The sequence below is a fragment of the Cryptomeria japonica genome, chromosome 3, assembly GCF_030272615.1.
Source record: "Cryptomeria japonica chromosome 3, Sugi_1.0, whole genome shotgun sequence".
Taxonomy (NCBI): domain Eukaryota; kingdom Viridiplantae; phylum Streptophyta; class Pinopsida; order Cupressales; family Cupressaceae; genus Cryptomeria; species Cryptomeria japonica.
Genome location: NC_081407.1, coordinates 402,627,760 through 402,640,504, shown reverse-complemented (window position 1 = coordinate 402,640,504; position 12,745 = coordinate 402,627,760). Strand labels below are relative to the sequence as shown.

The following is a 12,745-nucleotide window of genomic DNA, read 5'->3' as shown; positions in this document are numbered from 1 at the left end:
AACTGACATCCTTGTGCATTTGTAACAAAGCTCAGGCTAGAGAAATTGACACCATCATCCACCACCACTGAAGGGTCAATGTAGGACTTGTTAATGTTCATAAAGGAATGTTTAGGGGTAAGAGGGTTGTGCTGGACAATTACAGGAAAAAATTAAATAATCCCCGTAGACTTGTTCTGGAATCCAAGGCCTACTATACATAGAAAATTAGTAATTTGTGCTTGTGCCCATGGCATTCGTTGTGGGAAAGGAGAAACATAAAGCCCTTGATGCAAAGCAATGAAGATAGATGATCCTAGAGAGAGTGAGAGAGTTGGGACGCTCCAGTAACAGTATGCAAAGAGTGCCATCTGACTAACCTATCCCTATCTAGTGCAAATCAGTAGTGTCTAGAGAACACTTAAGCCCTCCAAAGTCCAAGTTGATTGAAAGGTAATATTTATTTTGCTAGTCCTAGGGGTTTTCCTAGTAACGTTTTATACAGAGTGACAGCCTCTCCATTGAAAATGTTTAATCACCTGTGATCAGGTTAGCTAAACAATGTGGATAGAGAATTTCTTGATTCTTTGTACAAACAATGATAATCCCCTTTGATATTATGGTAGAGTCCCATTGTTCCACGGCCGTTGGGGACGGGGAGACGGGGGGATGTGGGGATGGGCTTCAGGGATGGGGGGACAAAGGGAAAAAGTTTCGGGGACGGGTTTTGGGGATGGGGGGACTTGGACCTTGGGGGAGGAAATGTGTTTCCGTGGAACACTGTGGTAGACAGAAGAAAATAAGAATTTTAGTTATGTTCACAAATAATGAAAGTATTTCAATGAGTCTCAAAATAATATGTTACAATGCCTAATCACGTGTGCTGAAAGGAACTCCAACAACTGAAGTTAAAATGTCTAAATATAAAACTAAGAAGCAATAGGACCAAACAAGTAGGTAAACTTTGGACAAGTCAATGAACAATACAAAATCCATAATTTAAAACAATCTAATAGAAGGAAGGCCTCTTCTTGAAAAGAACCATTGACAAATCCAAGAAAAGGAGGGCAATGGGAGACAAGGCTGTAATTAGCCATATGCATCAGATTCAGAGGCAGAGCATGAGTTAACATCCCTGATGACCACCATTGAAAGGTCATCACAGAGTCTGTTCATGTCATTAAGTGAATGGTCCATTGATTTTCCCATAATTTAATTTGCTGCTGCATTTTTGTCAAGGGCTTGTATGCAGAAAGAGTACATAAGAATAATGTAGTAACCTTAGGTGACAATAGATATGCTCAAAGTTTCCTCCTGGTTATAAAAATGTTGTTTTGTGTCGCCTTTGCTTCATGTAGTCTTCATGTAGCCGCCTAGATTATAGTGTATATATGTTGAGTTATACCCAATTGTTAGAATTTTGCATACTTAAGCCCTAGCAATAAGTGCATGAGTTGGTGTATCAGATTGTCTGTATTATGAAATTAATAAGTTTTTGTGATTCTTATAATGTATAAAAGACACTAACTGGTCAATTAGATGCCCTTTATTATCAAATTTTTCGGCCCTCTAGATTTGGATCATAAAACAAACCTTAGAGTGAGAGGAATATCAGATAAGATCAGATTGAATTAAAATATTCATGAAAATGTGACATAAATAATGCCAAGTGATAACTCTAAACTTCATAGTTGGAATATGAGTCGGTGAGTACTCATGGGTTTTTGAAGAGCTGAGTTTTTGCAGTTTTAATTTGCATTTGTAGGAGCTGAGTACTCAAAATTTTTAGTGTTGAACTTGCCGTGAGTAGTCCTGAGTACTTGGCAAATCCAACACCAAAGATCATGAGATGCTGCTGTGATGCAAAAAGCAATTTTGACATGAATTTTATGCTTAAAATCAAGGTATTTGCATGATTTCATGATTAATGTCCATTCTCTTGCCTTTGTCATGTGGTTTAGGGTTTATTGTGAATGCCTTCTTTTTTGCCATGTGGAATCGTTTGTTTTGCTAATGTTATAGTGCCTGATCATGTGGGAGAAATGTCCTTGCTTGTGCATTTGAAGGTTTTCATGCAAATTGATAATTTACAGCATAACTTATCTGTTATGTATTGTGTTATAAGGCATTTGCCACTGGAACATTCACAGATCATGTGCTCTAATGATCTTTGTTGGCAACAACTGTTCTGTTGTGCAATTTTTTCCCTCATGCCATTTGAGTTACGTCACTTTTTTTCATTCACATTGCCAGCATTAATTAGTCTATTGTGCAATTCCATCGCTTGTATTGGCATTTGTTTCCTGATTGTGTGATCTATGGGATTTGATTGGGAAATCTGTTTTTAAATGGGTCTGAATTTTGCATAATTTTTTTTTTAATAATTTTTTTTCATCTTTTTAAGTTGACAAGTTGGAAAGTTTTGGTCAACCAAGTGTGCAAACTATACTCTAAATAACCAGTTAGAAAACAAGTGCACATGCATTAGTGGGGTGACAGATCAATCAATATTATGTGGTTGACTTTCCTCCTCTCCCCATGTGCTCATAGAACTGGTTTGTGGCCATGTAACTTTGGAGTTTTGAAATTTCGCCGAATATAAATTGAGATGATTCTTATGATGACAAGAATGAATCCATATCATTAGGGCTCAACCTCCATTTGATGACTATAACTTGATCCCAAACATTTAAGACTCCTAGTAACCAATGTCTTGTCATCATCTAAACGGAATACAAAGGCATACAGAATCTGGTATGAAAGTATGGCACGACATCCTCATGCTAAACCACATTCAATGCATTAAAAAATATTTTTTAATACAAGTCTGATGATTACTCATCATTGAATATAAGTTCTAAATCAAATTGATCCCTATCTAAACATAGTGCCCCCGTAAGAATGAAGTAGAATAGACAATTGTATTCTGAGCAGCTAGATGCCATGATGGATCTCACATATCTACTTGGTTGTTTATAATCCATTTTGTAGCGGGGTTTGCCATGATATGCTTCCTTTGAAAGGGATTCAAGCAATTAAATGATTTTAAAGACCATATTTGGTGTTTCCCCTTGTATTACCTTGCTTTTATGGTTGAGTTGCTCATTTTGACTTGAGAACTTGGGGAGTTAAAAAAATTTAAGTATATTGCTAAATGGTTTCTGTTTCTTGTTGAAGTTATGATGTTGCGGTAGATTTGGCACCTGAAGTTAAATGGATTTCGCCTAAAGCATACAAAAACTTGAAGGTCGTTGTCAAAGTTGAAAGCGACGTAGCCATTGAAAAAGCTGCTGAAGCAGAATTGAAATCTCGTCACAAGGATTTGGGATCCCTAAAAATTGTTCAAGATAGAGGCACTCAGGTATGTATCAAATATGTTGAAGGACCCACTTTTATTTCTAGTTCTACCTAGCTGATATGAAGATCTTGCTAATTCAATATTTGAAAACTTTCGTGTTTTCTAGGCATATCTTTTAAATGCATAAATTACATTGAATTACTTCTGGAAGTTTCACACAAGCAAAAGTGAAGTTCTTTTGGTAGCTTTGATGTTTAACTTCATTTTAATAAAACCCTGGACATCTACTTAGAATAAAATTTGATATTTTGAAAGCATTTGAAAGGAAACAAGAAAAAGTAGACTACATTCTAAGAACTAATACAGGCATGGTAACAAGGTTTGAGAAGGTGAAAGGCTTAGTTAAAATTTGGAATTTCAAAAATGTTCAGAAGGGATAAATTCTATGTAACTTATAAAATATACATAATCATAGAAATAGATTATGAAAATTGCGTAAAAGAAATATTTCAATGCCAAATGTTTATAGTTTTAGAAACTTATATACATCACACTTTTATACAATATTTAGAAAAGAAGTTACTGACAAGCCTTCATACTCTAGGCCCTAGGGCCAGTACAATGCATAATTAAAACATCTTCAAACTGAAAACATGATGGATGACTTAATTTATGGTCATTGACAGTAAGTGCCAACATCTTGATCTGTTGCATATTAAATACCACTGCAATGTTCACAATATCAATTATGGTTTTTAAATACTTGTGCCTTAAACACACTCCTCGTTGCTGACAGGGTCCCCCTTTCTTCTATTTTTTGTATCGTCCTCGCTGAGGTCCCGAGTAGGAAGTTCTGGTAAATTCGCAGAGAGGAGTTGCAACAGTAAGGAATTTGAAGCGTTGAGGAGATGATCCTACTGGAGATTGAGCCAGCCTGAGTCCTAAGTCCTAGAGAATTCACCTTGAAAGTTGATAGTGATTCTGTTCACAAAGGAAAGTTGAATGAAGAGCTTGAGGTGAAATCTCAAATACTGTCAAGTCAAAATTGCTCATCAGCAAGTTTAAAGCCTGAAGCTAGAATGCCTAAGGCAAATCAAAAGTGCACCTTTTGACCGAATTGCAAAGTGACTAAAGAGTGCAAAGTGGGGTAAGTGAACAAGGCGTTTTTCGCAAAATGACCGATTCAGCCAAATGAATTTGTTGAATGATTGAAACTTGAAATCTCAAGATCGAAATTCAAGTTCAAAAGGCAACTTAAAAGGAAAAATTGGCCTAAAAGGTTGAAATGAAAGAAAAGCTCACAAAACACCTTAGTAGGCCGAAATGTGAGATAAAGCTCACAAAACACCTTAGTAGGCCGAAAAAGAGGAAAAAGTATAAAATTTGCAAAGCGGCTTATTATGCCGAAAGGGGAAGGAAAAATCGAAGGAGCAAGTTCGCATTTTATTGTTTTAGGCCGAAATTGGCAGAATAGTTGATTGAGTCTCTCAAAAACCCCATCTAGACCAAAAAAGAAAAATCGCCTAAGTCACGCTATTAGGCCAAAGCCAAACCAAAATTCGTGCAAGAGAATAAAATTTCCAAGCTCTCAAAATTGGCTAAGAAGCCGAAAAGGTGAGATCATTCAAAAGGACCAAGTCGTACATTTTATTCATTTAAGCCGAAATTCAAAAGCTCACAAAACCCTCATTCCACCGAGTTGCAATAGAGATGAAATCACGCCAGCAGAATCCCAAGTTTCGCAAAATAGTTTGAGAAACCGAGAGCAAAATCGCGCATTTTGGCTATTTTGGCCAAAATCAGACAGAGCAAACATGTTGCGTGAACTTGTTATTCAAGGCAAAATCTCCATTGAGTTTGAATCGCGTGAACTGGTCTCCTAAGCCGAAGTTGATGAAAGCAAGCACACTTCGCGCAAGGTTTCTCTTTGGAGTCGAAAGTTTCTAAGTCCAAAATTGTGCCATACCCCCCTTTCAACCGAGAATCTCAAAATCGCGCAATGCATCTTCATGTTGGCCAAAGTCAGTCAAAATTAGAAATCTTTAAATCACGTGAAGTTGTTATAGAGCCGAAATCAATAGCAGATTCAAATCACGCAAGGGGAAAGTTAAAATCTCTAAGTTTGCAGAATCTCCTTGGAAGCCAAAACGTGAAGGGTTTTCTTCAAAGCCGAAAATCAAACAGGAGTCCAAAATCGCAAAAGGGAAGTTTTCTTTGGCCAAAGTCATTTGAAAGCCAAAATCTTCAGGTAAGTTCGATTTTCCCCTCCTCATGGTTTAAATTTGTGCAAGTGATCATGTTTGAAACCTAGGGTTTAAAAATACAAGGTAAAATTAAAATTGATTTTGAAAACTAAATACCCGTCAGCGTTTAACGAACATCATTTGCTAAATTGACTTTTCAACCGAATTTCAAACTTAGACAAAATTTAGGACTTCTGGTCCCAAACCGTTTTGAGCACATAAACTCATCTTCGAAATTGTAAATGCACAATCATCTTCGAATTAATCAACGCAAACCAAAATTGAAAACTTAAAACGCTCAATCACGAAAACCGATTTCATTTGCAGCTTTTCGCTCTTCAGCAGCTTAGAGAACAACTCATTTCAAAAATCCGCTTCAAGAACATCAACAACCCGAAATTTAAAACCAACTAATCTTCAGTGTCCACATTCCATTTAAAATGCACAAATTTGAATTGTTTAAATGTCCCGTTTCAACATGCTTTCAAGTTCTAAATTGTCTGGTTGTTTAACAATTTTTTTATGCTAATGCCATCTTTTGGCACTACTAACCCATGTTTTCGCTTTAAAACCTGTCTTGTAATTCGTGTCCGGGTGTGCAGGATAAATGCCTCATCGGACGACAGAGTCTTCAAAGGCACCCGACACACCAGGAACATCACAAACCTCCAGAGCCGACATTCCTCGCAAGCTGGAAAAAATGAAATATCAGTATCAGGGGGGGGGGTGATCAAAGAGTCAAAGGTCCAAAGTGAGTGGGAAAATGTTGGGGATACAGACCTTGGGCATATAAACATTCAAGACTTCAGAGACAGAGTGTATGCTCCAAATGCATATGGCAAACCCAGGTGGATGCTAGAAAATGGCATCGCGCAGGCTACTGGTTTCCCACCGACAATACAAAATTATGAGCTTGTGGTTGAGGCCGCAAGGCACTATTAGTAGGAAACAAGAATGGTGGTGGCAAAGAGAATGGTAATGGAGGACTTCACACCTGAGGCCATCGGGGAAGCATTTGACATCCCACTGCCTGAACGCGCCACCGTAGTGACAATTGATGAAGCCCAGTTCGTTGTTGACAAGGAGCCCAATAAGTGCAAGATATTAATAAACGAAGAATGGTTTAAAGTAAGAAGACCCCCAAGCACTAGGATCGTCAAAAAGACTTACAAAAGCGAGTTTAATTATGAGTACAGGGACATGGTCACGTTGCTTAGCTGAGTTATGGGGCTCCCCCAGTCTAACTTGTATGAGGATTGGATGTTCTATTTTACCGACCAAGTCTTTAATGGAAAGGTTAAATATGACTGGGCTTAGATCATCAACGACAACATTCACAAGCAGTTAGTTGAGCTTGAGGAGAAGAGATACTTCACTATGACCTCCTACTAAGTCTATATGTTCGCTAGGCATCAGTAGCTGCCAGGGTTGATCAAAAGGGGTGAGATTGGGAATGGGCCGAATCAGGTAAAGGTGTATGACTACTACCCCCAATTGCATTATTATAACACAACTCAGAGAGGAAAAAACAACATTGCCTATGTAGTTGGTTAGTATGAGCGCTTGAATGATGCATTCACAATGCACATTGTTAGGATGATGCAGGGGGGATTACACATAAGGCTGTCACAGCAAGCTACCACATTGATACAGAAGTACGGGGCGTGGTTCATTCAGTTCCCTCGCTTCTCCTACATCAGGATCTCAGGCCTTTAGGGCACACCATACTGGCTTCCCCATTATTCATCAAATAGAATGGTCCTCATGGAAGTTGCAAGACAGGTGCACCCAACAGGCAGCATACTCAGAGAAGAAAAGCATCCGGGGTTCACATTCCCAATGATCATAGGCAAGAAGGATGTGTATTTCAAAAACTCTGTGCAGGCCAAAGAATCCTTTGATGAATTGGCAACATATTGCTTGTAGGGGCATCTCCCCAAGAGATACTTTGACCCCACTAGGATAGGAAAGAAGGCCTATGGTAGGCATTACAAAGCTAAGGCATCCATAAAGGACTACTGGGCTAACTGCCTAGATGACTTTCAGGTCCACCGGTGAGAATACTCAAGGTTAGATGTTCAGCAAATGAGAGATTTTGAGTACCGCGAGGTCCTGGATCAGGTAGTTGATTATGGAGATTTCCTGCAGACCCAAGATTATGAGGTAGTTAAAGACCTCCCACCAGCCATTAATTGGGCCCAATACTCAATCACAGGCTTGGAGGCCATCATGGAAGGCCCTAGAAGATATACAGACAATTGGCTATCCCAGCAGATAGAAAAGATAACTCATGAAGGGACTCCATTCGCCTATAATCTCATGGGCAATCTTGATTCCCAATCTTCAGAGGACGAAGGAGCGTCAAGTGCGCTAAGGGAAGAAGAAGTTGAAAAACTGGAGAAGAAAAGAAAGAAGGCAAAGGCTAGCAGGGGAACCCGGACATCAAAAAGAACAAGAAGAGAGAAGATACCAATTAGGAGGCCAGAAGTTACTACCTCATCCAAGGATCCCAATTCGGATGATGATGTAGTCGAGCTTGATCACCTACCAACCCCACCTTCACAGAATGATCCAATTGCATCAGAAGCAAATGATCCACAGATGCAAAGTGAGCAAGAAACAAAGACACAGATCATTAGCTTGGAGGGACCTGAAAATCAGGTTGAAGATGGAGAAGTTATGCCAGAGCAAGGGACTGACAGACAAGAGCTCACGCAAGGGAGCAGACATGCGGTGTAGGAGGAGGAAGGTGATAACAGGGATAACACCATAGTTGAGGGAGAGAAGGAGGAAGATAGAACCCAAGAACCCAGTAGATCTGAGGAACAACCACTAGTAGAAGCTACACATCAGTTGCTCAGTGAGGTGGGAGAAAACTCAATTGTAAGGGACTAGATACAACGCTTAATCCACCTTCTACATCCGATCAGCCACAGATACGCAGTGAGTCCGCTGAGGCATCTAGAGGACAAGGTGGGGAGCTGGTGGTTACATCAGGACAAACCATCCCTCACGACTGGTTGATAGCCCGGGCATAACGGAAAGCAGTTGTCAAGGCACTCGTTAGCTTGGAAGACATATTCTCTCGAATAGGAGAAGCACAGGCCAAAGGAAAGAAGAAGCCAAGAACTTACTCTAGGATCACCAAGGTTGAGCAGAGGAATTAGACGATTCATATTGCTGCTCCGCCCACAAACAGACTAGCAAATCAGGTTGCATTGGCCGACTATAGCATCACATCCATCTCGATAGGAAGAGCGACCAAAGAGTAGAAGAGAGAAGAATTCAAGGATTCTGTGCAGAATATGCTCAGGGAGCTAGATGAAATAACCGCTGAAAGAGATATGTATCGAGCTCGTGCTGAGCAAGCCGAGGGATATGTAGATCACTTGTTAAGACCGCTGCAACACACTGCTGAGTCTCACATTCCTCCATTGGCGTTGTCATAGAAAACTATAGCTGAATTCGAAGGAGTGCGCGACACTGCCAAGGCAGTCAGAGAGTGGATCCGAGGCATTAAGACAAGAGGACAGAGAATCATCAAGGATGTATTTGACGTAGCAATCAATATACAGTCAACTCGCCTAAAGATGGTGGAGATAGAGAGAGAATATGCCAAAATCTAGGAGACGATTAGCATAGCTCTACCCCTCATGAGGGCTCTCTTCCGGACTCATGTTCGGATTCCCGTGCTGCAGACAATCCTAGATCCCCATAACATTAGTACCTTTAAGGAATGGTATTGGATTGTCAACACGAAGGACATGGTGGACACTGTCAGAAAAACTCAGGAGGAGTGCGAGGAAGACTTGTCTGGCGTTGAGAGTATCGATGAAAATATCCTCAGGGCATTGTTCACTGGCTAGAAGGATGACATGGAAGGTGACGATGTAGTGTCATGATGGAATGACAGGTTGAGGACCGATAAAACTACATACTCTACAAAGGACATGGAATGCATCCGCAAGCTGCACGCAGATATACAACGTTTTGAAGATCGTCAATCAGATTGGCGCGAGCGGCTGAGGGTAGTGGACACCCATCTTGAGGGCATTCGGTTCAAAGTGTGTAATACTCCCATTCCCTCTAATAAGGAATTGTTCCCGGTTTGCATGAGGTTCCAGGACTATTTTCGGGTAGAACGTGAAGCAGGTTGGGACATCTGGAAAGACTACTTGCAAGAGGAAGTTGAATTTTTGGTGAAAGAATCTGCCTCGGGAAAAGAAAAGGTGCTTTCATAAAAATAATTGTTTGTTTTAAATTCCAAATGCACTCTTCCAAGCTAGTTACTTCTTTTCAACTACCCAAAGTCATTGCAAATTTTGAGCTGTTCAAGTGCACTTTTTGGGAGCAACTCTATGTTGGGTAGTTATTAGTTAGTTGATAGTTGGTGGGAGATATTTGTTCCTTATTAATAGGTATGTGCTGCCATGCCTTAGAGGATGAATCTGGGCCATTCATCCAATTTTGGAAATCTATAAAAGGGACTGTTTTTCCCTCTTTTTGTAAGAAGTTCTAAGATTGTTGCTGAAACTCTAGCAAATTTTATGCAGATTTAATGGAAATTAAATCCGTCTTATTTTCATGTGAGTGCATGGTCTCTTCCTTCATTATTTAATTTTCATGTCAAGTATTTTGTTTTCAGATAGTATTTTCAGGTTAGTATTTGATAGAAACCTTGGAGTTCATACCATTAAGGATTGTCTGATTGTCATTCCCCCTGCATGGTTAATCTGAACCCACTTATATGCTTAGTTCAGTTGTTAAATATCATATGGATGGATTTAAAAGTTCTACCCACTTATATGCTTAGTTCAGTTGTTAAATATCATATGGATGGATTTAAAAGTTCTACATTTTATGTTTAATAGCATGAAATTCTAACTCTCCTTGAAGATTGCATCAGATTTTACAAAATTGTGCTTTATTAGCTGGTGAAGTTAAATCTGTTTTTTTTGAAGGTTTCAGTCTATTTTCTTGAATATGCTATCTTAGATAGACTAATTAGCTGCTTTATCCTTCTTTTCCCCTTTTTTTTCCCTTTTTTTTATTAGAAAGTTGAAGTCCAAAACAACATCATATTAAAGAGAAATTTGATGAAGTCAAGACTGTAGAGTCTTAGGGAACCCGTACAACCAAAACTGATTTTATCTAACCACGTAAGCCCTCTTTGTGTTTCCAACAAAACACATCAAACAACTGATTTATCCTGCAGTCATGAAATGACAGTTGGAACCTTGAGGTCGTCCCCTGTAATGTCCCTAGTGGGGAGTTGTCTATTCGACGATTAAGGCCTGCAAACAAACGTTAGTATTCCCAAAATATGTTGGATAGGTAATCATGTGTGCTATTTATACAAGTAGTAAAGATATGCTATTCTACATATTCAACCATTAAATGCTCTTTGATTTATTGCTAACTACACAAAAATAGAAATCTTCCTTAGGTTGATCTTACCTTGATTGACCCAACCCTCTATTGAGAACTCTTTCTCAGTTGGGACAACCTGGTAATATCTACCTAAGGCCTCTAGAGGATCTCTATTAATGAGTGAACTCATTAATGCTCTCAAACCTGGCAGAGATCCCACCTCTGTTCAAGCTTCCCTATCTCTGACATATGCATATGATTAACCTCTACAATATATATATTGCCTCTAAGAGATTCGTTACGAATCTCCCTCTGGATTTTTAACGTGGGTAAGGTAACCATGCTTTTCACATTAAATGCGTAAGTTACCTGTGGATTCTGGAAATGGCGTATTCCCTCTGTTGCTTCCCTTGTCACTAGGTTCTGGGGCATCTGCACTGGGTTTCTTTCTCTGCGTTTTTACTGGCAGTGGCCAGGCATAGAAACGGCGACGCTCTTCCCAAGAGTCCGCCTGTGTGCGAGGCTATACAGCGAACACCCCGAGCTCTGGTCGCGTGATTGCCTTGCTGGTAGGGTTGGCGATTTCTTGGTCTTCGCACTTCCCACCCTCGTCCGTGCTTTCTCCTCCTCCCTGTCCGTGTTTGCCAGACGTGCTATTCATATGCTTTGCGGCCATGTCTTGTGGTCGTGACCTTTGGATGTCACGCTTTGGGTTTACTTGCTATGTTTGTTTTAATTCATCTTTTACGTGTATCCTTCGTTATACTCCTATTTGATTTATTATGATTGTTTATTAATCAATGCTTTTATTATTACCCACTACTTTAATCATTTAACCATTATATTTTAATACTTAATCTTTTCTATTTTATTATTTATTATTAGGTACTCTTTATTAAAAGAATCACGATTTATTATTATTTACTTGATGTATAATAGTAATTATTATTTATCATTTATTATTATTTTACAAATAATAATTTATGATTAATATATAACATTTATTATTTACTTGATTTATAATAATACTTATTATTTATCATTTATTAATATTTACAAATAATAATTCATGATTAACGATTTATTATTTTAATTGACAATGATCAATGTGTCTTTGACAAATTTAAGTACCGGGGTATATTTATTAATCGGGGGTCATTGCATCCCCGTAAACAATATTAGGGATCCCTTATACAAGAGAGGATAGAATACTCAGTAAAATAATTCTATTATGTGTTGGCCGGATATAGTTGTAGCAATACGATTTTAGCCACATCAACAATACTGTGAGGTGAAAAAGAGTTTACTTGAGAAAAACAAGGGATGATGTCATGGTCAATGTATTGACCAAACAATGGCATAGTTGGCCCTCTTAAACAACTTGATGTTAATTGAAAATTCTTAAGAGTGAATTGAGCCTTGTTACTACGAATACAAGACCCTAATAACAAGTTATGCACAATATAGATATAAGCATGGGACATTGAATCTTAAACAAGCCTAAAGATATATACTAGTATGGATATCTTAAATACATTTATGTAAAAGATGCCAAGAGATATCACTCTTGAGGTACTTATTTGGATTTTTGGTATGGATTTGAGAGGTCCTTGAGATTGATATCTCTTAGAGTCTTTTAGATAGATGATTTTAATATATCTATGTTAGTTTATCAGGTTTCTGTATAGATGTAAATGCCATTGAGTATGATGAATGGTTGACGTGTAGATGATTGTAAAACATATGTAATATGGTTTGTGTTATCTCCTTAGTCCATTATAATCCCTCCTTGCTGTCAGTGTAATTATATATGACCATCAAACTATGGCCAATGCATTTACAAGCAAATATAGAG

General features: G+C 38.7%; 1 protein-coding gene across 1 annotated transcript in view; it reads left to right on the top strand.

Annotated features, from left to right (window-relative positions):
* Window positions 1-12,745, top strand: part of LOC131045104 (uncharacterized) — a 153,384-nt gene that overhangs the window by 99,390 nt on the left and 41,249 nt on the right. Inside the window, exon 5 of the mRNA XM_059217490.1 lies at window positions 3,157-3,340. Within this exon, the coding sequence (XP_059073473.1) occupies window positions 3,157-3,340 (184 nt within the window). The remainder of the gene's footprint in view (window positions 1-3,156; window positions 3,341-12,745) is intronic.